The 25,616-nt window shown below is 34.9% G+C and overlaps 1 protein-coding gene across 1 annotated transcript in view; it reads left to right on the top strand.

The window, feature by feature from the left end:
* Positions 1 to 220: 220 nt before the first annotated feature.
* Positions 221 to 25,616, top strand: part of eff (ubiquitin-conjugating enzyme E2 eff) — a 57,182-nt gene continuing 31,786 nt past the window's right edge. Inside the window, exons 1-3 of the mRNA XM_069842124.1 lie at positions 221 to 376; positions 930 to 993; positions 19,882 to 19,913. Coding sequence (XP_069698225.1) covers positions 353 to 376; positions 930 to 993; positions 19,882 to 19,913 — 120 coding nt within the window. The 5' untranslated portion in view covers positions 221 to 352. The remainder of the gene's footprint in view (positions 377 to 929; positions 994 to 19,881; positions 19,914 to 25,616) is intronic.

Genomic DNA, 25,616 nt, shown 5'->3' with positions numbered 1-25,616 from the left:
ATCGAATCAAACTAAAAATATACACAGGTTAGGAGGAAACTTGCTCCGTGGAAGCCATCCCCGGGCCGGAAGTGTGTTATTTGATTAGATATTTTCAATCCTTACTTCATTTTAAAATTGAATGACATATTAATTAAAAATATAACTAATAATAATTATGTAAATATTGTACAATATAAATTTACATAAAATTTGACTTTTATAATCTTTGCTGTTTAAATTTTTCTCTTGACTACCATTCCTACTGCGTTAAGAGGTAGCCATTTTATACATTACCTAATCAAAGGTCCTTTTGGATAGCGCTTTCATTGTCTGGTTTAAAACCAGGAAATTATCAAACACAGCCCGTCTAATGGCGTTAAAACGAATTAATAAGGTAAAGTTAAGAATTAGTTTTAAGTTACATAACTGTGGTGCTCTATAGTGAATGTAGTTTGAATAGAAATCCAGTTTAACGCCCTTAACGATTTTCTACTGAGCAATGTGAACGAGGATTGAACATCTTACTGCCGTATTTGAGATGGCAGCTGGATTAAATATCATAATTGTATACATCCACAGTGTGTTCTTTGTGTGGAAAAATTTAGATGTGCAAGTCTTATCGCAATAAAGTGGCTCCGAAAAGTGATATTTGGATTTCAGTTTCAGTAACGTGGATTTTGGCAGGTCTGATGAGTAAGAGTAGGAAGTAACGCAAGGATCAGTCATCGATAGGCTTGTGATGGATGATGGTTTTCCCATAAAATACTCTTGTGTCCCGTTACTTGTTGTCCTCTTTAACTGTACGTTAGTTATTTGAATAGTAATTTGACAGCAGAGGGATAGGATTTGTAATTTACATACCTAGGCGTAGAGTAAGTAGGTACATTTTGATAGCATTCAATAGCTATATTATTTTTTTTTTTTTAATTTTCATTGATCTATTTCAGGAATTACAAGACCTGGGTAGGGATCCACCAGCGCAATGCTCAGCAGGACCAGTTGGAGATGATTGTGAGTATATTTAACTTAAAATTATAGGTTATTTTACTTAATTATTGCATTTTATTCTATGTGACGATTTGACACATAGGTATATTGAAGTGTAGGTGATTTGTTGCACCGAGTTCTATTATTTCCTTTAATATAATGTATAATTTTTTTATTAAATTGAGAGAAAACCGTAGAAAGATTTACCTTTAATATAGGCCTATACGTTTGATTGTATGAGCTCTTCAAAATTGATTCTCCTGTGCCTCTTATAGATGAAAGTTTTTATTGAATAACGCAGTTATAGAGGTAGTACACTAATATTTGTTTCTGTAAAATGTTAAGTATTTTTAAAGCACCTTTTTTTTCTTTTTCCTGTTTTCTTCACCTATTTTCCCTCCTCAGAGGTTAGTTTTGCAATTTAGATTGGTATAACAAAAATTTGACTTTATTCATATAAGACTAATTCTGTGTGTATTGACATATATAGGCTACTTACTTCCAACTTAATATCGACGGACTTGAGTTTTTAGATCAGGGTCGTCTTGAAGGGCAGTGACATGTCTCCTGAATGCTATTAATTGAAACCTTGTCATATCATTACCGATGACTTACATCTGCAATTAAGTTTAATTATATTTTCATTATTCTACTAATAGAAATATATTAAATTGAATTAAAAATGGTTTATAGAATGCTAATGTTTTGATATATAAGTGTACGAAATTGCGAATTGTGTTGTCAAAAATGATTTAAATTGTTGATAATTTTTTGGAAATTATGTTGGTAGGTATATTTATTGACCAGGCCATTTTCCTCATAATATACGCCCAGGGCACATAATTATTGTCAAATATTTACAAACACACACGTTAATTAAATTTCCGGACACGTTTTCTTATAATTGTCATATTGTCAGCCTCTTTACAGCCTTAACGGAAAGTATATTCCCTAGACCTCCATTGTGGGAGGATAGCGGTTTGGCCGATGCTTACTACATATTACCAATTTTTTTTCTTATAGTGGTTAAAATGTTTCCTCTATTCATGATTACTCGTAACAACTGCTATTTCTAATAGTCATCTTAGATAGAGATAACGGTAATTTATACAGACAGACCTGATTGATAAATTGGATTGTTTATTTATTATTTTTTTTTAATTTTTATTTTATAGGTTGCTGTAGTAACTCAACTGTGAGAAATTTAATTGGTTTATTTTACGACGCTTTATCAAGTGCTATGGTTATCTAGTGTCTGAGTGTGAGATGAAGGTGATATAATGCCAGAGAAATGAATCCAGGGTCCAGTGCCGAAAGTTACTGAACATTTACTTTTAATGAGTTGTGGGATAAAACCCTGGAAAACACCTCAACCAAATAACTTGCCCTAACCAGAATTTGAACCTGGGCCTGCTCGTTTCACGGTTAGACATGCTAATTGTTACCCTACAGCGATAGATTTAGTATTATGGTACTTCCTAATTTTTCAAAATAAACTTAATATCAGATAAAGGCCTATAATAGCTTATACTGTATCTTCTAATTTATTAGGGCCTCCTCATTTCTAACAAAATGTACTACTTGACTCTAATGTACCATAAGGTTAAATCGATTGCAAATAATAGTAGAACTGTTTGCATTCCTTCCTCTTTTCTCACATTTTTATCACCTCTCCAATGACAATTTGGAGCAATTGAGAAATGGTTTTCTGTTCCTTAGCAAGATATCAAATACATTTTCTATCTCTGTAGTATAATTAGTGTTCCTCTTTGTTTATGAAGCTTTCAGAATTTCTGTGTGGTTTTTTTTGTTTTTTTTTTTTGTTTTTTTTTTTTACTCTTTTCTTTTAATATGAGTAATTTTGTTAAAAGTTAACTTGGGTAATAACTAATAACCGAGTACGGAGACAATTCTGACTTCGTATCCTTTTCTAAACTGTCGCTGAATGATGTATAGCTGTGACAATTTTCTACTTCTCTTCTTTCACGTGTAATTGTTTTACGATATAATACAGGCTTACAAGGAAACTGAATTTTGTAGGTCTGCTGAGATTTTGTTTATCTAAAGTGTTGAATTAATTTGCCTCCTATAGTCTATATAAAACTTGTCGGACCATCGGATCTGTGCCCCTTCAGCACTGTCGTCGTTCTTGAAAAAGTTAACGCTTGTACTCTATTCCACCCGCTTTCCTCCCAGCACGTCAAACAGCAGGCCACGAACCTTGCCGAATAGGGGTGTTGCCAAACTTCCGTCAAATGGTGTCATAAATAACTGGTCCTCCATGCTACAATATCATTTCTTTCAATCAAAATAAATCATGTATTTCTACAATTTTTAAACCTAAATCCCATGTCTTGAATCACTTTCCGTAGCGTTTCTCTCCAACCTTGGAAATTATTGTTTCTCTCGCAACCTTCAGTAATTTTTTCAATGTCGGAACTTCTTTCTGCATGGTATAAAATTCTTGTATCTTTCTTCTTAAAATATACATCAGTTCATATCATCTACAAGAATTAAAGGTCCCCTTGGTCTGTTCTTCCCTGGTGATTCTAGCTATTTATCTTCTGCACAGACACCCTCTGTCCTGATTTTCTTTATTAGGCGCTCTGACCTGCCTATATAAATTACATAACATGTTGTATTAGTATTATTTAAGTAAGTAATTTCAATACATAGTCAATTGAAATAAAATAAGCCTCACCAGTGATCGCAACTGCTCTTTTCGTTGCCTTATTTATAGGAAAGAGATACTGACCTGTTTGTTTCTCTTCATCGCAAAATGCTATTATGTACTTGCTTAATAATATTTCTTTCGCCACTCCTTGCTACAGTGTTCATGTTGAATTGACAACACTGGACTGTAAGTGCAAATAAACTGTCCTGCAAGAAGGCTCAAAATTGTGAGTAGTGGGGGAGAGCAAAGGCGAGAGATAGAAAAGAGAGAGATAGGAATGCAGGGAGAGAAATGAATTACTGAGGCTGAGAAAGAATTAGGGTTCAGTTCGCATATCTTACGGGGGCACAGATCCGATGGTCCGACTATAGAAAGTTATTGACAGTTCTCTCACATGCAGGACAGAAGTGACGTTGTTAAGTTGTTCAGTGCCCTGCTTGCTCAAAATATGGACAGTGATTTGAAAAATTCACTGAGGTAATATATTTACTTTCCAAGGTAAAAGTTTGTTTTACAGACCCATGAGAAATGATGAGAAACAACAAAGCTAGTATCAGTTCTCTCCATTAACATATTGCTGTTATTATTATTATTATTATTATTATTATTATTATTATTATTATTATTATTATTATTATTGTATATTTAAAACCTTGATTCATTACGATAGTATGCAGAGAAGAAACACTGCTGTGGAAGATTTCGCCACTGATAGCGAAATTTGCATCTTTTTTAACGTAGTCGGTAATATAAATACACATGCCACTGGAAGAACTACGAAAACAATGGCCATGACAGAGCACCAATACTTGCTGCAAAACAATAATGAAGATTAAATTCTTCCAAACAAAACAGCTGGCTACCATATGCTCGATGTGAAACAATCGACAATGCTGACTTATCACCATGGACTCTAGTTGACTGGTTTGAGCAGTTACCATGGTAACACCCTGAAGTCGCTTAACTGTCAATACCTTTCTAGTTTTGTGTAGAATGTAGATGTTCTTTGGATTTGGGGTTTTCCCTTAATCTTCTGTAAGCAATATTTTATAATTAGTTTTCTTTACTCTGATTATCCCTCGTTAATATAGGAATTATTTTCTAAAATTTTTGCATTCATATTTTAGGCTTAGTAAATACTCTTCCGAGATACACGTCTCAAATGACCTAAAAAAAGTATTATTTGTTGTTGTTGTTTTCTAATGCCAGGCATTTGACAATAAAGTCATTTGACCTCTTGCACTCCCAATATTTTTCAAAAATATTATTATGGTCAGCCACTGAAGCACAGATTTTGAGGTGCTCCGAATCCATTTCTTGGAAGATGGCAAGTTGTAGCCGATTTAAGTGAACACCATATTTTAACGTTTTGGTGCATTCACACACAACCCCCAGAATGTCTGGAGGACCACATCTGCTGCTGGTCAATGGGTCCATTGGACCTAGCTGGGAGATCTCGTTGATCACCAGCTTCCCCTCCTTAAGCCACTGGAGGACGATTTTAGTGCCATACCAGGTCAACACTAGGAACAGAAAAGTAGAAAGAGGAGGAAGGAAAGTGAAATGAACCCCTAGGCCTCGAATGCTCTAATGCCGCCAGGGTCGAAGAAAGTAAGAGTTCAGTCAGAGGACTGGATAGGAAAGGGTAAGGAGGGAATTAGGTATTGAATAGAGGAAAATTATACCAAATTCAGTCATTAACTCATCAAGCTGACCAGTGCTAATTGATGATTAGCCCCTCCCTTTAGTTCAGCTTGTAAAATTATGCTTACTAACAGCTGCACCACGGGAAGATAATAATGGGACATTGTGTATTTGTCCAGGTTGGTTCCTTAAAGCCTTCAATGGGAAGGATTAATGGCTCTCCCCCTTGTATCAGATACCCTTTTGCAGCCAAAGTATTATTTAAAGAACTGTATACAATATTCTTGCCACAGATTGGTACTAAATCTTTATGAAATAAGTTTAGGCCCTATTAGGTCTACTTTCATTTCAAAAACTGTCGAATATCCATACATGTTTCAAATAGGCTAGTACACAATATAAGAAATAGACTGTTCAGTATTTATATTAGCTTGTGTAATTCTGTTTATTTGAAGGTGTTTCTCACACATTAATCATTGGTAATTGAGATTCTTCATTATCTTCTTCAGATTATTATGTTGATAAGAGAGAAAAACTTAGTCTCATTTCCGTCGGGAGATAGGGGTGCGATATGACTTAATCATTGTTAGTTTAGAGTATTCACAGATTTCGAAGAATAAGATTCAGAGTCACTGTTGCCATTTGTAATGAGACAGTTAATTTGGCGGTATTTCTTTACAGTTGCGTTACCACGTTAAGGTAGGAATATATTTACGTACTTGATGTTCTAGTTGTCATATGTACTGGTACTGTAAAGAAAAGACATATTGAGTGCAAACACCAATTCCGCACCGAAATAAGGGTGGAACGTTGCTGTGTAAATGGGGGACTGGTGGAGAGGTGCAGGCAGGATTGCTCTGTCAAGGCAACAGGGAAGAGCAGCAGATAAATCCAGGGGCGAATGCTAGTCACAAAAGTTAGACTTGCTCTTTTTTTCATAGGGGAAGATGGGGGGGGATATAATAATCCATAATTAATAAAAATAATCAGACCTACATAAATAATTTATTTTATAATTATGAAATCATTATGAGTCATGGATCATATTCGCTTATGAGATGTAGAAGTTCGATATAATACAACAAACATGGCCAACAAAACAGTTTATTTAGTTTTTTCGACCCTGCCAACCAATGCACATTGTTGTATTGAGCTGCACTGAATGAGCGCACATATTCTCTATAATGTCTGTCTTCTCTGGAATAGTCCTTCGGGAAAATGGATTTAATAATAAGGTTTCAATAACACATAATTCCGAACTTATTACAATACTTCAAATTAGTGTTTAAGAATTAATAATACATGCAGCAGGTAGCATATGCATTCCGCTCATACAATTACATTGCACTCAGAAATCACAGCACATTCCCGCTGTCAGTACTGGTCTGTGTAACGTTAAATAGTCGTTGGTGTAGCTCTTGGACCAGAGCTTCAAACAACACATAACAGAAGCATGTGCGTCTAGGACGGACTAAGGAGGAAGGCACTTGCGCGTGCATCATATTCTCGCTATTTCTAAGTCTTTCCTGTAGCTCCGGGAAACGAGCAAGCATTGTGATACTTGCGATGTGCAACCTGCGGATGGTATTATTCCTATAAAGTATTCCAAACATCAAAATAAATTTTAATGTATGCAATCCCATTTTGAGAAATACACATTCTACGAAAATATTGGGCTTGCGCAGCAAGCATAGCATGCCCTGAGAAATTGCCCCTGGATAAATCTCATTTCCATGCATTCCCTTACTGATCATAGAAAAAACAAATTTTCTTAAGGTCGAATCAGTGACAGGTTAGTTTAGGTTGGACTAGGCTTTTGGTATATCTTGCATATACTCACAATTGTCTAAGAATGCCCATTCTTTCTTTTCTTACACTTTCAGTAGGCCTAAATACTTTGTATAGTATCCTATAGAGTACAGATAACTCAAGCTAAGAAGCTGCCTGCAGAGGGGAGGTAGTACAGCTAACTAATGGGGCCCACTTATGCTCTGATGCCCATGTATAATCATACTATCTGAAAAGTTGACCTCTTGACAATGTATTCAAGATTCATTCTCCCTATAATATATTGAGCAGTATTTTAATACATAATAATTCGTTTAATGTTATGGTGTTAATGATTTATTTTCTAATTGAAAAAGTATATTCATTACTATAATATGAGTGACTTAAAGGTTCCATCATTCTTCTAGTTAGCCTATATGTGCCCAAATTGTAGATTATAGCGTTGTCATTAACTTCAATTTTGCACTATAAATCAAGGAAAACATCACTTATTTATCTGCATATTATGAACAATACAATAAAAGGAAGACACAGTTGAGTTTCTATTTAGTCATTCCAACAGGATCTCCTTTACTCCCGATAAATCTCCATCTGAATCGCTGCTCATTTCTTCTTCTTCTTCTTCTTCTTCAGACTCTCCACCTAAATGAATAATACAACTGTCAGCGGCTTCTATTAGAAGAATCTGCTTTATATATTCCTCCTCATATTTCATGGATTTTTCACGCTTCTTCCAAGACTCTTCCAGGATTTCATTGAATTTTTTTCTTGTCAGTGATATGACGTCATCCATTTTGAATGTACCTAGTGTTGTTTGCAGCAATCCTAGTTAACGTCATTTTAGAAACTCCTATTGCTGCTAAGTTGCGTGAAAAGCATTCAAGGAGAGTCATAGTGTTCTGGGCATCAATTTTGTTGAACTTTTATGAGATCAGTGTACATAAATAAAAAATCAATATCAATCCCTGGAAATCCTATCAAATAGGACTTAAGTTTTCGAGATTTTAGCTTTTGAATTTTCTTACTGCCTTCTTAAGACATAAAGTAGCTGGTATAATAATTGTGTGCTTCAGTAATGTAGTGGGTTAGGTGTAGGACTAATAACTATTAAAAGTGGATGGTTCGAGCCTATCTGTTGCCATTCCATTTTTATTTAATCTTTTAATTATTGTTTAATATTTTTTTCTTTCAATTACGAGACCACTTTAAAAGAGTGATGGCGATGTGCATCAACATCGATTAAAAACGCAGTAATCATAGGTTATAACGTGACTGTTAAAGAGTAACTGTGGTTAAAATGTAGTTTCTGTGCACCATTCATAATCACCAATTACATATGGTTAGCTGAAACCTCATTTAACCAGGGTAAATGCTATGATGGTACACTGTTTCTACAAAATGACTAAAGGAAATTACCCATTCCTCTGCAAAGATAATAGTCAACATCTAAAAATGACTGTGCTTACTCTGTTCTATGTCGAAATGTGTCCCATATCTTCATGTTGCATTTGTGTACCTTTCGGCACTGTTATGTTTGCGAGTTGCATTTCTTTGTTTTTAGTTGCAAAAATGATCATATCCCATTGTGAGTTTGAAGTATCGATAGATTTAATTACTTTATTTAAATATATTATATGTAAAAAATATGGAATATTCATAAAGGAAAAGGATGAAGTAGATTAGTACGAATGTGTGTACGATCCAGGACCCCATTTATATCGGGGAACTGTGCATTGTCCTAAGATCCATCCATAACCTCTTTGTCCAGCCAGTGATGTAGAGGAAGAGATACTAGAGTGTTTCCTCTTAAAATACAGATAATATCAGTTCCATAGAATCATAATCTAAGCAGCCGAACCATAGGAGAAATATGACTGTTTCTGTGTTAAGTATTTCAACTCTTTTGTTGCAACATAGACACTAGATTTTGATAAACGAAATTCCTCCTAAAATTTTCTGTCACCTAATTTCTCGTAAGAATTCTCTCTTTCCACTAAAGAAACTTCACGCTCACCGTCATCTCTATCCAAGTAATTCAAGTACTGTACAAAATAATCGTCTTTGAAATATTCACCTGTGGATCTGGCCGCCATTTTGTTTTTCTTGGCCTCTAATCATTGGTTATCTCCTTTAAGTGCTCAAATATGGCCGGTTAGAGATTGACGTGGTTAACCTATTTAAGTCCTAACCAAGGTCGATGCACTGTAAAAATGCTTAAACAGGGGTTAAGTGGCAATTTTAACTGGTGGTTACACTAACCGACATTCATACACGTGGGCATGTGTTCCAGAACTGTTTTTTCCAACAATCCTTTCTGACAGGTTCTATATAGCCCTAAATAATGAGAGGAATGCTAAGAAGTGCTAGTTCTATGATGAGCAAAACAGCAGTTAAGAAATGTGATGGCAATAAGTCAAGAACATATTCAAGTTAGAGCTTTGATGAGTGGTGTGCAATTAGAAACCTGTGCTGATGAAAAGGACGATAAACAAGATATTATAGACAGCATGAATCTTTATTCTCTATAATATACCGGGCTTTGAAAATCTTATTGTAGCTCACCAGTCAAAAATTTCAGTAGGTTGCATGGTCGAACTACAAAAATGCAATTAAAAAATGAAAATTCCTTTCACTTGTCAATTATTTATACAGGACGAGTCAAACATAAGGGACCAGCACCATTGCAGTCTAGCAAGTAGATCACTAGCTCTTTCAGATAACATTGTTGTCATTTCATGGCAGTACAGTCTGGCAAGTAATCTTTTGCGTAACTATAGTCTATCCAAAATAAGAGGCACCTCTGTTGTAAACACTGGTCAAAGTACTCAGGGCGGAAGTGAAGAAAGAATCCTTTACTTTACTTTTCAGTTTTTCTTGGGTATACAAATTATTTCACAATTTATAGCAAAGTACGTTAATTTTTTTGTCTTAAAATAATGCACAACAATGCCCTATATAATGTGAATTTGTCGATAAATAAATCTGATCTGTATTACTGACCAATGGAAGTTTAATAACCAATATGGTGGTGAATAATATTGCGTTTGTCGAAAAATTGGCTATTATAGAAATGTTTAAATAGCAGAGATACTTTGTTCAATATGTGCCGTCAATTTTCTATTTGGATGTAATATTCCATATTGCGAATAGAGGCATATACAAGGAAACATCATTTACATTCCTTCAATGTAATTGTTCCCCTATGTTTACCAACTTGTGGAAGGCTTTATATATCTTCAGCGTATCCATCTCTGTTGATGTCCGAAAATGGTCGCCCTATGGCGTGAATAATGGCATCTCTTGTGTTGTAATGCTTCCCTCTAAGTGGATCTTTCATTTTGGAGAAGAGATCATAATCGCACAGTCTCATATCAGGTGAATATAGAAGATCTGTCACAGCATTAGCATTATGACTCCTCGCATTGTCGTTTCCAGAAGGTACTATTGCTTTCTGCTTAAAGCTGGACGAAGATGGTATTGCAGGAAATTGAAGTAATGGGCAGCATGGTGTCATGTCACAGTAAACATTACCTTCACACCACCTTGTGCAGAGCACACTGCCCTTGAACAAGGAGAGCCAGGATGCTTCCATTCATTTTGATTGTTGCTTCAAGTGTGGTTTGTATGAGTGAGCCCATATTTTGTCCATAGTGAGGATCTGGCTAAAGAAGTTATCACATTCCTTCTGATAGTGGTTCAGCAATACGTCTGCAATTACATAGCGCAACCATTGTCGCACTTTGGTGATTAATTAATGGGGTATCTAGTGCATTGCAATTTTGCAGAACACAAGAATATCGTACAGAATGAGGAGCACGGTTTTGTGGCATACACCTATCTCGGAGCTAATTCATTCACAATCCATTGGCGATCAACATCCAGCAGGAAGGCAAGAAGCTGGATATTGTCAGTTTGGGGTCATCCTGAATGGAGCTGTCCTTCCAGAACAGCATCCCTGCTTTCACAATACACTTCCACCCGTTAGCCACTGTACAATATGACAATACTGCATCACCATATGCTTCATGCAGTCCTGCAAACAATCTTGTGCACTGTGAACCTTTGCAACTTCAATTTCGATCCACGAACGTTGTTCCAGCTTCGTAAACATGTCATTAGGGCACTTGCACTATTCTCCTATGCTTTAAGACATTACCATATTTGACTGAATATCGTACAAATAACATTTACTGGTGGAGTAACGGTTAGCGCGTCTGGCTGCAAAACCAGGTGGCCCGGGTTCGATTCCCAGTCGGGGCAAGTTACCTGGTTGAGGTTTTTTCCTGGGGTTTTCCCTCAACCCAATATGAGCAAATGCTGGGTAACTTTCTGTGCTGGACCTGGACTCATTTCACTGGCATTATCACCTTCGTCTCATTCAGATGCTAAATAACCTGAGTTGTTGATAAAGCGTCGTAAAACATTTACTGCACTAGCTCATCTGACTTTTTATTCTCAACTGCACAACACCCTAAGGCTGTCCGACTTACATGGCTGATGTAGCACAGTGTTACCATTAATTTTTATCAAAAAGAGCAGGTCTTATGTGGATGGTCTATAGCAGTGATCGTCAGCACTCGCTGAAATGTGCAAAGGGTCCGCGGTGCTGTCCCATGTGCACTGTCATGCAACAGGGAGAGATAGAGAACATACTCGCTAGCAGCTACCGAGTGCACGCTAATGCACTGCGTTTTCCGCGGATAAGAGAGACTAGCCCCAGCGTGCTCTGTGCTGACAACCCCTGGTCTATAGTGAATTATCTAATTTAAGGAAATGGATAGAACCTTACCTGATGTTCAGAGCAGTTGCTCAAAATGTCCTGCTTTACTTTTCTATACATGAGACTGGAAAAACACAACTCTTGTGATGTCTTCTTCAATAAATACATTTCAGCGAAGAAAATTTGTTACTGTACTGTTTATTCATTCATCATTAAAAATACATATTTCTCAGTGCAGTTTTGACAGCTGATTGAGATTGACCATGTAAAGTGCCAGTAGAATTGTCGCCAATTAGCCTTGGTTGCGTAGTCTGTATAGTGCTGGCATTCTGTGCTCGAGGTTGCGGGTTTGATCCCGGCCCAGATTGATGGCTCCTATGGGACAAAATTCTGGCACACCAGCAATGTTGATATAGGCCTAACCTCGGCAGTTGCAAGTGTCGTTAAATAAACCATAATTTAAAAAAAAAATTAATTTTTGTGTCGCCAGCATATGCAACAACTGTTGAGAAAAATCCACGCAATTAATAATATTTTGACATAAAAATTTGGGGCTCTTCACTTTCTAAAATTTCTAAGTGGCCTGTGCTTTGTGGCACTAGTGACATCTGTCAGCCATGCTTGTAGAGTTGGGGCAAATAATATCCAAGTTAAGGACCCTGCCATTGCACAAAAAACTTTGAAAATTGGCATGTGAGGTGCGTTTGAAAAGTTTGGAGTCTGACACATAGCTGACATTGCAAAAATTTCAACAATTCACATTAGTTCAAGCACGAAAATTAATTTCCTGTTGACTACAGTTTGTGTAGTTTAATTTTGAAGTTAGTGTGCTGAACAGATTGGCAAAAATTGAAAATATCGAGCTTCGTGCTGTCACTAAATATTTCGTAAAAAAGGGCACGAGTCCAACGAAATTAAAGTAGACATGAATGATACACTGGGGGAATCCTCTTCAGCATTTTCAACTGTGAAAAAATAGGTGGCACTATTTAAACATGATCGAGAGTGTGTGGAAGATCCTGCACTGGATGTCGAGTAACAGCAACAAATGAAGAAATCATAGAAAAACTCGTGATATGATGTTGAATGACCATCAACGGAAAGTGCGGGAAATTAGCGAGATTATGCATATCTGAACTGCATGTCTGATTTAAAATTTCTAGGGATTGTCTGGCTCAATTCGAGAAAAATACATCCGATTTTTTTAGCCGGTTTGTGAATCCTGCATCCACTACTACATACCAGAGACAAAATATCAGTAAAAACAATGGAAACAAAGAAAGCGAAAGCAGTTCACTTAGCTGGGAAAGTCATGGTGTTCGTGTTGAGGAATTCTGAGTGATGATCATGACTGACTATCTAGCAAAGGGGAGAAAATGGCTGCAGAATATTATTCAAATCTCCTGCAATAACTGAAAGGGAAAATTTGCAAGAAGAGGTTGGGTATGGCCAAGAAGAAAGCGTTGTTTCATCACGACATGGACCTGTTCACACGTCTGCAATCATGGTTGCTAAATTACATGAAATATGGTTCAAATTGTTGCCGCACCTCCTTACTTAAGAGATCTCGCACCCTCAGACTTCTTTATTTTCTTTACAGACGTGTGAACAGGTGCACGGTCATGGTAAAACACTTCCTTCTTGGCCATACCCGATTTCTTCTTGCAAATTTTCCCTTTAAGTTACTGCAGGAGATTTGAATAATATTCTCCTGCTATTTTCTCCCCTTTGCTAGGTAGTCAATCATGATCATCCTCTTAGAATTCCAGAACACAAACGCCATGACTTTCCCAGCTGACTGAACTGTTTTCTCTTCATTTGGAGGCAGGGAATCACTGTGCTTCCATTGTTTCGACTGCTATTTTTACAAGGAGTCAGATGTTTGCTTGTGTTGGTTTTTGGAACTTACGTGTAAACTCCTGTTGCACCTCTGCATAATATGTTAAAATGTGCAATCGAGTATCGACAATAGCTACCTGTTCTACAATTTGTCAGCGTACTAGTAGATTAGTCTGAAGCAATAAAGAAATTCATAAGTTTACTCAAAAGTGGATTGAGACTTTGTGTGCACTTTGTATGGCTAAACTTGTTGTTTGTGTTTTTGTATTAAAAAAAAAAGTAATCTAATAACAAAAGAAATTAATGAAATAGATAAATTAAATTATAATTGTAACACCATGATATAATTATTTTGAACCACCTAACCTAAAACTGGCATATTGTCAAAGGATCATGTATGATAAGTTGGCAATAATCAGTAGATAGTCTTCTTTTCTACAAGGCCTACATACTAATTTATTACACATGGCCAGCTACATGAAATTCCACTTATAATTTTTTATACATGGGTTTATATGGCAATGTTAATTCCCTGTGTACTGTAGTTTAAAATACATATCGTTGGCTTAGAGTGCAAACCTGCAAACTACCGAAAAGGAAATTTTACAAGGGAAGTAAAGATTAAGTTTAAATTAATTTTCCACTAAGCCTGTTTTACGAAATTTATTGATAAATGCGCAAACTGCATTACAATGCGCCTATGCGGAACTGGTGTTTCTAGAAATTTGTCCAATTTCTACTGCATTAATTCTGTATACCTATAGTCTTTGAAACACATTTGACGAGAAAATCTTTCTTCCCAGGAAAGAACCATGACTTGTACTTGATAGATAGAATGCAGGAACTGCAACAGTTATTGTTGAAATGTAGGATTGCTAACTGGTAAAGTTAAAATTCGTTATAATTTTGTTTAGGAATCAATGTGGCAATGAACTGATATTGCAGCAATAAAAATGTTCCTTTGGCTGGGTGATGCAAGCGCACAGTGACTTTTCGACCACACTGTATATTGTAACATTTACAGTCCTTTTAAATGCCACTTTTACAAATATAGAAGGATCTATTTTATGTAAATTTTTGCAAAATTCTGGTACATTTGTAATTTCCTCATTTTTATTGGAAGAATTTTTAGATTGGATATAATTATGTGAATGTAAGTAATAATTTCTCTCACGAAGTTTTTTTGGGGATGTATAGACTACCCATAATTTGAAATGAGTGTCACAAAGATGAGACAATTTTCTCATTATACATTTTATGCAATAAGAAGAAAAAGAGAACATACAAGCCCTTCAACATGTTGGGAATAATATTTTATGTTTTTATTTTTATCATTCAAGAAGTATGCTGTCTAAGACCTAGAATGGTAGTTATGAACTCATTTACTATGCACAGAAATTTAATGAATTTTTTTTTTTTTTGGATTACATGCAAAAATGACTTATAAATCCAAAAGTGAAGTATTTTACTTCATTTGTAAACTTTACTGTGTAAGAGGCCTATGTTATTAATTTATCGTAATTTTATTAATTAATTCGTCATATGTAAAACACAAAAAAATAATAATTCACAAGATGATTGAAATGCAAAGCATGCACTGCATTTGTGCTATTGTTGAGCATGGCGTTTGTTGCTGTCGTTTGCAGGTGTTGTAGAGTAATAGTGGTGCAATCATACATATACATTGTCCGTAACAATTCATGCAATAAAAACAGTATAAAAGTTACTAATTTTATGAAAGATACTGAAACTGACTGCCTTCATTGTCCTTGCATAGGGCAACTCTTTAAGAAACTATCCATCATTCGCTGGTCGCTGTAGTTCTCGTTAAGAAATGGCAATCTCCTGAAAGATATTAGATTTCGGTTCTTCCAGAGTGTTTGGGTTTGTCTTATACACAACTTTTTTTTTTTAGTGTGAGACATTTGATGCCCACACATAGTTGAATAAGATTTTGCACTCCCTATTTTTAGAGAATTAGCTGACATGGAACGTGATTTTACCTTTTTAATGCGATTTGTGGCCCCTCAGTTTTCAGATCCAATTCTCTGCGAGTTTCGTCTCTGGAGTAAATTAAAAGATGTATACGAGACAGTACCTCTGACTGAGGTTCTGTCTGATATGTACAGCTATTATCAGGCAGTACATCTCGCTTGACGATGTCAGAGGAGGAACAATTTTATTGTTTGTATACATCTGAAGTCTGATTAGTTAATATATAGCTAGTCAGCTATGTATGTAATGGAGGAGGAAACGAACTGCCCACCCTACCCCATTGTCTCCTGGCCTAGTTGCCTCATAAGTGGTGTCTTATCACTTGTGAGGTTCAGACCTGACTTCGGACAGTTAACTAAAGAATACAGGACAGACACACACATCCTGGAAGAAAAGAAACATCAGTTAGATCGCCTCATTTCTCAATGAGAACTGCAATCAGTGAGGATATTTTTCTGAAATAGGTGCAAAAACATATGAACAACAAAGGCTGCCAGTTTCAGCACTTCTTTGATAAAATTGGTAATATTTTTAAACTCCTTTTATTTCATAGATTGTTAAGGAAACTTCACATGTATTGATGCATCATTGCTACTCAGATACCCACACACTGCAACAAGTGCCGTGGTCGATAATTGATAGCACAAATGGTGTCACTGGTCACCTATTACCTCTTTACTAAAGTAGGGGAACATGGGGCAGGACGGGATAGTTAATGTTTGAATGCTTTTATTTGGTATCAAATAATGTAAATGTATAGCTTTTATGACATATATGCTTTTATTACACTGTAAACAAGTAAACAAATATGCACTTCGAGTGAAATCCGGTCATTATAACCTTAAAATAAATTAGTTTTTCGAAATGTGTGTTTTGTCCCGTTCTGTCCCACGTATGGGGCAAAATGGGGTATCTATTTTTTGTAATAATTAAGTGGCAAAGTGGCAAAAGTGACAAAAATTATATACTGAAAGTGTGAATACTACAACATTTTACAAGTTTACTTGAGAAAAAGTCATTCGCAAAATACACAAATGTGTGTGGCATCCTCGTCTTCATTATCTACTCCTGTGCAACAATTGTGAGCCCATCTCAGACATGATACGCAACTAATCCAACCTTCTTCTGACAAACAACAGAACGAACAACCCATTACAGGAGGTCAAATTAAATATGACGTGGGGCAGGACGGGGTACTGCCCTGTTATGCCCCACCCCGTTTTGCCCCACAGTCACAATTTCTAAGTTATGAGGTATTGGCAGGAAAAATAACGCACGATATTTAAGAAAGTTTCGGAATTAAAAGCCAGGTAAGCACTCTATAATAGGACATTAAAATAGATTATCTAAATAAATCTCATTTCTGCTTACATGTGACAAGAGAACACTTTAAAGTTGCAAATGAATGATACAATATGATGCAGCAACCGAATAACATACAACAGATGCAAGGAATGGCAGTAAGTGTTGTGTGATGATATATTTACATGAGTTGACGAAGTTCTAAAAAAATTCGGTAGATTGCACTACTTGTTGGGAAGATAGAGGCTATACCCCGTCCTGCCCCCCTTCCCCGTCCTGCCCCATATTCCCCTATATTTCATATCCGTAATTTCCAGATAAATGATCTTATTACAGATGCTGCATATCATTGGCTTGCTTCTAAAACTTATAAAATCTTGTAACTGCATTTGAGGAAATTATACAGAAGAGCAAAATAACTTATTTTCATACCCCAGCAAACAATTGTTACGTAATTGTTATTTACAAAATATAAAAGTTTTTGGGAGCCACCAGGATAGCTCAGTCAGCTGAGCTGCTTGCCTGCCAATCTGAAGTTGTGTTCATGCATGGGTTGGATTTCTACTTGGGCTGATTACTTGGTTGGGTTTTTTCCGAGATTTCCCCAACCTTGAGGTAAATGTCAGAAAATTTACGGCGAATTCTCGGCTTCGTCTCACCAAATACCATCCTATCATCAATCCCATCGACGCTAAATAACCTAGTAGTTGATACAGCGTCGTTAAATAACTAGCTTAAAAAAAAAAGCATTTGGAGACTTACAAGGTATTATCAGCAGACGCACTTTGAAAATAGATACCAGTTTTTCGACATCCAGGTAAAATTGCACTTTGAGGTTTTAAAAGTAAGCCGATGTGAGCAAAATCCGTTGAATAATTTGGAGAAATTACATGCCCAAAGTCACTTTCTCAGAAGCATGCATCTCTACGAAAATATTAAAATCATATTTTGCATCATCAATTCATCACAGTACTTCCCTGTTATACTTGGCATTAGGGTTACCACCCTTCCAGTTTTTGAAAAGATTGTCCCAGAATTTGAAACACTGTTTCGGATTCTAGACAATGCCAGTTTTGAGAACAGTAAAGAATAATATTCTGAATATACATGGAGACACAAAATGTGAGTGTGCGTGTAAAGGTATTTTCTTGATGTTCATAAATTTTATGTTAACTTTGAAGACTTCATTCATTCATAGTTTTCTACCCAAGGCAGGTCCTTCACTGCAGACCCACCATTCTTAAATCTCCCTTTCCTGCCTTCCTTTTCATCTCTGCAGATGATCCATATATCTTTATGTTGTCTGACATCTGATATCTTCTTCTGTCAGAAACTTCTTTTACATTCACCATTTCTTCCAGTACATTCTCCAGTAGGCAGTTTCTTCTCAGGCAGTGATCCAAGCAATTCTTTTTTCTCTTCCTGATCAGTTTCAGCATTATTCTTTCTTCATCCACTATTTGTAGTACAGCTTCATTTCTTATTCTGTCTATCCATTTCACATGCTCCATTCTTCTCCATAACCATATTTCAAATGCTTCCCATCGTTTATCTTCACTTCGTCGTAATGTTAAAGTTTCTGCCCCATACAATATCCACATTCCACACAAATCACTTTATCGATATTTTAGTTCTTTTTCCAAAGATCCACAGAAAATACTTCTTTTCCTATTAAAAGCTTTCTTTGCTGTTACTATCCTCGTTTTGACTTCTTGACAGCAGTTCATGTTACTGCTTATAGTACACCCCAAATATTTGAAGCTGTCCACTTGCTTGACTACCTCATTTTGAATTCGCACGTTTACCTTCTTTATTTTTCTTCCAATAACCATTATACTTATTCGTCTTGTTTGCATTTATCTTCATCATATACTTCTCACAACTGTCATTTATATCCAGTAGCATATTCATAAGTATTATGTCCATTTTGCTAACTACGACATATCAGCAAATCTTAGGCATTCTTTAGAATTAAGGATATAGGCTAGATATTTTATTTTAAATTTATGTTCATTTTTTTTTCTTCTAGCCAGTTTTCATTTTTGGTCACACCTGACCTCAAGCATCTTGCTTTTTCGGGTGTGACCCAGTTACATTGTATTTATACAATAAATTGTAATATGTAGGCTATTTTACTATGAGATTGGTAATCAATTACGAATTTTGAAGAATATTCATATACGAGTATTACAATATTGTAAAATATTTGTTATTGTATGTAATTTATGCTTGCATTAAAATCTTTGTAATCCTGTATATTTAGGTGGGAAATAGTGAATTTTATATTGACTGTTTTCAGTTGTGAGATATAAAGTACATCGAAATAATAATTAAAAAGAAAATGGTTTGTCTCTTGGTCTCTGTGGATGAGGAGTTGTCCAGCCCAGCAGTCCGTGAAAGCTGGCAACCCATGCTTAGTATATACTTGAGAAAGTAAAAATTATATTACAGGCATCTTCACATGTTAATTACAAGTGGGCTTTATTAATATATTTCAAACGATTTTGTAATTACAAGATGTATTCAGTAGTCTGAAGTGAATATGAAATATTTTACATAGGCCTACAAGATTTTGCTGTATTTTATATGAAGTATTATTATATTTATTTCAGTGGAATATGAAATATTGGAAATTATGAATATATTTAAGTCCGAATTAGCGAGGATTTCTGTTATCAGAATAAATAAATAGCCTATTTTATTTCGATAAGAGCACAGACTGTTGCATTCTTTTTTTTTTTTTTTCACCGTGTGTTACATCATAACCTTGACTGCAAAGTAATTTGTATGAAATGAAAGCGAATTTCTCAGGCCCCTTGTGTTCACAGGTTATTGTAATTGCAATTGATTCGTCCTTTGTAATTTTACATAGCCATATTTCTTGGCTACAAAGAAATGTTTATTGGGCATCCATTTTGTATTTACAATGTTTATTTCTCTTTGCTTCCAGTGTTCCATTGGCAGGCTACAATCATGGGGCCAGTAAGTTCGCTTTTATACTATTGTAATAACTTAATATGTAAATTAATATATAATTAAAACATCTTTAGTTTTAAGAATAGACTTACTTTACTTTTCCTAAAGAGCTGATACATTGCCATAAGTTGTACAATTAATCTCTAGTAATTATTGCATGCAAAATTGAAGATAGTGCAATAAGATCATTTATGATTTAAATTATTTTGTTTAAGTATATCTCAAATATATTTAAAAGTGGGTAGTGCCCATAAATTTCGACAAGATTAGTTTAAATTGTACTCGTAGAGAGTAATCATTTGTGTTCAGATTACTAGCTTTACACATGTACATTTTTGTCTTAGCTTAACTTAAATCGGTTAAATTGTTTAGGTTAGAGTACAAAGAATAAAAAAGTTCGGATAAGTATTCGGAAATTTTGGATGGTTAATGCAGTAATTGAATTTTAGTGAATGTAAGTCGCATAGTGTAGGTTGAGCGTTTTGTTTACAAATGAAGTTGTTTACTGCCTTGAGTGTAGTGTTTTCGTTGAGTGCAATGACTGACCTTTTGTTTACAGTTAAGTTTAAACGCAGCAAGACAGGTGATTGTATAAATATTATACAGTTACGAAGAGAAGGATTTGACTGTGCTGGTTTCTAGAGTTTACTAAAATCAAATTTATTAGGAGAAATTACTCAGACACTTTATGACGTTATGAACCAAAACATTTTTTAAAGCTCGTAAATCACTAATAACGACCTTAGGAAATAAATAATTAAATATGTGAGAGTTTTTGTGTACGATGTGATATTTCTTTACATGGTAAAAGCTTGTAGTAGATGTTCAAAATGTAAAGATCTTCTCCTTAAGGGGAGAGGACTGTAATTTTAAAACTTTTTTTCCTATTTGGTCTAAAATATTAATTTTTGTTTGTAGAGAGCTCATGGCTGTAGCAACTCAACCAAATATAAATATTTTGAAAAAATTATTTGGGAGCCAGATTTGAAAAAAAAAAAAACCAAAAATGTACCCAATGTAGGATTTTACTAAACTTGATATATCCAAGCCATTTTTAAAGCTAAATTCAAACACTTTGTTACAATTTATTTGTAAAAGCATGCTCTACAAACTGTTTGTAACAGAATTTTGATATTATTACATTTGTAAAATAAACAATTAAAATTTAATAACATTTTTTTTATTTTCTTTCTTTCAAACAGACAGACTTATTTTTAAAATTAAATCAATTAGGAAAATTATGTTACATAGAAAAGTTTCCTAGTTGTCTAGAGAATGTGTTTTCTAAATTTCATGTATATATCTTTAATAGTTCAGAAATTATATCGATTTTTGTCTGGCAATGTAGGAAAAAAATTAAGTTCCAGAAACAGCAATCAAAGGGGGTGTGATTTAATAATCCAGAGCGCAGGAACTTTAAAAATGGCGTCTCAACATCCAATAAGGGCACAAATATCCACAAAATGTTATACAATCTATTCCACACACATCACAAAGTATTTTAAAGAAAAATTTGGTTTTGAAAAAAATGAAGTTCCGGAAACAACAAACACAAAGGGTGGTGTGATTTAAAAATCCAGAGCGCAAGAAGTTAAAAAATGGCGCCTCAACATCCGATAAGGGCACAAATACCCACAAAATATTATACAATGTATTCTACACATATCACAGAGTATTTTAAGGAAAAAAATGTATTTTTTGAAAATTTACTCATTTTTCGCCAAAAAATACCATCCTCTTCCCTTAAGCAATTCTCGCGTACTGTTGCTAGAACTTTTTCATTCACTTTAATCTCTCTTGTTGGTTAAACACGTGTCCAAATATCTTCAAAAGCAGTAATCTCATCACTCTACATTTCTCTATTGAAATGATAAAAATAAAAATATAAAGACTTCAAATTAGGAGATCTAGCAGGTCACTGTATTGATTCAAATTGATCTCTGGCAAAGAATCTTGGTGGTTGAAATTTGAGGCACTACATCATGTAAAAGCCACATAACAGTATTTCGTCTTGTTGAAAGAGGCACTGCTTTCAAACTGTTAGGCAAGTTATTTCTCAGACGCCTATAGTAGGTTCCTGTCAACTGCGAAGATATGAATGGACCTATCAGTTTATTCCCTGTAATTCCAGTGAAGATATTAAATGAAATGCCCAAGATTGCGGGTTCGATCCCGGGCCAGGTCGGTGGCATTTAAGTGTGCTTAAATTCGACAGGCTCATGTCAGTAGATTTACTGGCATGTAAAAGAACTCCTGCGGGACAAAATTCCGGCACATCCGGTGATGCTGATACAACCTCCGCAGTTGCGAGCATCGTTAAATAAGACATAACATTTATTAAATGAAAATTGCCATTGAAAATGGTCGCATTCTATGTGGATTTTCTGCAGCTGAAGTATGATTAGTTGATTACTACGAAAAAAAAAAAGTACCATTACTTGTGGAATATGCCTCATCAACAACCAATACCTAATGACGAAAGATCGGAGTTATGCACTCATTTTTTTCGTTAACCATTGACAAAACACTAGTTTTTTGTGGATATCATTTAATCTAAAGCAATGAACACATTAAATATGGTATGGACGCAGTAACTATTTCTATAATGTTGTATGCCATACCTCATGTGTTTGCACTTCATTCCTCTTTTACTAGTTGTAAAATATCTTCTGCTTCTAACATTTCATTTGATCATTGTGGCCTTTGGCTATCTTGATATGGAACTACTTGTCATGTCTCTCGTACTTAACTAGCTAAATTGATCTTTGGTTTGAAACCTTTTCGTCGGGAAACAGACTTACTTCACGTGAATTGCAATCAGCTTTGTCATAAATGAGCAACGTATCTGTCGAGATACTCATTATTCTGAAACTTTTGATTCATATCATGTATTATATAAATCCCACAAGGGTAGCTGCCCTTCAGTAAGGGTTGCCAAAAGACACAGCGTACTAAACAAATAAAATAAAAATAAACATTTGCGTTATCACTATTTACGATGTTTTTCAAAAGGAAGCTACCCTTGGGAAAGTACTTTTATTCAATAATTATTAGTAATCAAATAGAATATAAGGAAATTTAGGTGTACAGGTGATTACGTAAAATCTGAACAGAATATTTCATTACGTCTATAGCAATAATTTTCAAAATATTTAAAGGAATTCCAAAAGACTTAAAACATTCAACAGAGAATTTTGGAATTGTTTCCCTTGCTCCGAACAATAGGCCAAATATTTCAATCTGTCCTTGTATATGATAATAATCTCTAAAGTATTGAATTGTAGGGTCATAGATGGTCTTCTTTTCTTCATATACTGCTACAGATTGTTCAACTGCAGTTTCAAAGCGCATGTACTTCACATGTTCTAGACTTCTGAAGAACTAGCATTTTGAAAGAGAGACCAGCATTGAGGACAGATGAGATTGTTACGTTACTAAATGAAATCCTAGATTTTATTTATTTGGAAAGTTTTTTTTTTTCTTCATAACTTTAATTTGTGAGGTGAAGTGACTAGACACATTTGAAATGTAGGTACAGTATGGAGAAGAATGGAGTGTGAAATGGACAGACAGAATAAGAAATGAAGCTGTGCTGGAAAGAGTGGGTGAAGAAAGAATGATGCTGATACTGATCAGGAAGAGAAAACAGAATTAGTTGGGTTACTGCCTGAGAAGAAAATTTTTACTAAAGGGTGAACTGGAAGGAATGGTGAGCGGGAGAAGAGTTCGATGCAGAAGAAGATATCAGGTGATAGACGACATTAAGATATATGGTTCATGTGGAGCCTAAGAGGAAGGCAGAAAAAAAGAAAGATTGGAGAATGCAGGGTTTGCAGTGAAAGACTTGCCTTAGGGCAGTAAACTATGAATGAATGAACTTTAATTTATGGATATGAAAAAAGGTGCGCAAATATAAATATATTTTAAGGTTTACCAAGCCTTAAATAGTGAACCATAAACTTATGTAGCTATATTGAAATGTTGATAATAAAACATTAAAAATTACTTGCATAGAGGAAATCGTGTCATAGAAAAAATTGGTATTAAAATTTTAGAGTCAGTTTAACATAAAGAAATTCCTGTTACAACTTGCGCACTCAAACACCTGATATTCTATAGATCTATAGTGGTCATTTTGAATTATTGTGTCATTTAAATAATTTTTAGAGTCTCTCTCTAATCAACTTCTGTGTGTTTCTTGTTGGATAATGCATTCGGTGCAGCACATTGAAATTGAATGTACATTGCACTAAGGAAATAATAATAATAATAATAATTCTTATTATTATTATTATTATTTTATTATTATATCATCATAAATATGAATGGGGAAATGCTGGAATTATGATAGGAAACAGGGATACTTCATAAAAACTTGTTTCAAACACCTTCTACTTGGACTCTCCAGAATTTCTGTAATGGAAAGTTGATTAATGTTGCAGCTTTTATTCAGTTTTGAAACAATATTATTGATGTAAAGGAACTTGGACAATTTCGGGACTAGATAATTGGAGCGGTGAGAATGAAATAGTCGAAAGCCACACTTTTAACAAAAATAGTTTTTGTGTGGATACATTTCTTATACATATGGGGAAGCTACTAGTAAAATATAAAAGTACTCAACAAATGACTTGAGTATATGCTGAAGAAATTATGATACCACACCTAATAGCATGGATTCTGAACTTTCAATACGCTTCTCCTGCTAAATCTGGTCTGTGTGGCTTAGAACTATATTATTCTCACCCCTTCAATTATTTGGTTGTAGCAGTGACCAATGAAATTACCACTTGTAGCTGTAGGTTGGATGTCGTAGTTGATATTGTAATTCACTTTCAGATAATTTGTTACAGTACCCTCAACTTTGTACAATTTTGCAAAGCGAAAGAGCATAACTGTTCTCGAGTTGTATACTCGAATATGTTATTAGTGGTTAATTGTATATCCTTTTGAATAAAACTAAAATAAATTAATCTGTAAAGCAGTGTTAAATACTATTTGTATATGTTTTTAATTACTTATGAAACGAATGCCCTGAGAATTTCTTATACCTGAAATAAAAATCTTAAAGGCAATGTTCGTAATTATCTTAAAGTAGATAAAATATAAATTTTCTTCAAATCACAAAAGTATGTTTTTACTGTAGTCGAGAGCAGGGATAGACAAAACTACAAAATTTTGAGGAGCCAGCATACTTTGTCCACACTCGCAATGTGAAAACCATTCAAGCGAAAATGGATACATTTACTTAAATACATTAAACAACATTAAATGAATGCATTGCAAACACACACTCTCAGAGATGCTCTGAGCTCTTTGCTAAAGCTATATATAGTGAGTGACATTATCTTGAGATGCTCAAGAAATGTAATAGTATTGATCTAAAAAGCACACTCGAACTTCTTCCTACAACAGATTTTGTTAACATTGTGCATTAGTCATAGCACATAAGAGAAATGGAAGTCTTGCAAAATTTTTAACTCTATAAAAAAAATTCAGGTGCCATATAAAAATTTTTAGATGACGACCTAGAGATTTGCCTATCTGTGGTCTAGAGAGACCCAGGGATGAGAAGTTTTTGAAAAGATTTGCATATGATTTTAATTAGTATTCTGTTTAAGCATTTGCCAAACTTGACTAAGCAACTGGCATCCTTCCTCTTGAAGGTATTATAGCGGTGATCGGCATGATAGCTTTATACTTGTCATG

The sequence above is a fragment of the Periplaneta americana genome, chromosome 12 (assembly GCF_040183065.1).
Source record: "Periplaneta americana isolate PAMFEO1 chromosome 12, P.americana_PAMFEO1_priV1, whole genome shotgun sequence".
Classification (NCBI taxonomy): Eukaryota; Metazoa; Arthropoda; class Insecta; order Blattodea; family Blattidae; genus Periplaneta; species Periplaneta americana.
The sequence above is the reverse complement of the archived record's forward strand: the minus strand, read 5'-3'. Positions and strand labels throughout refer to the sequence as shown.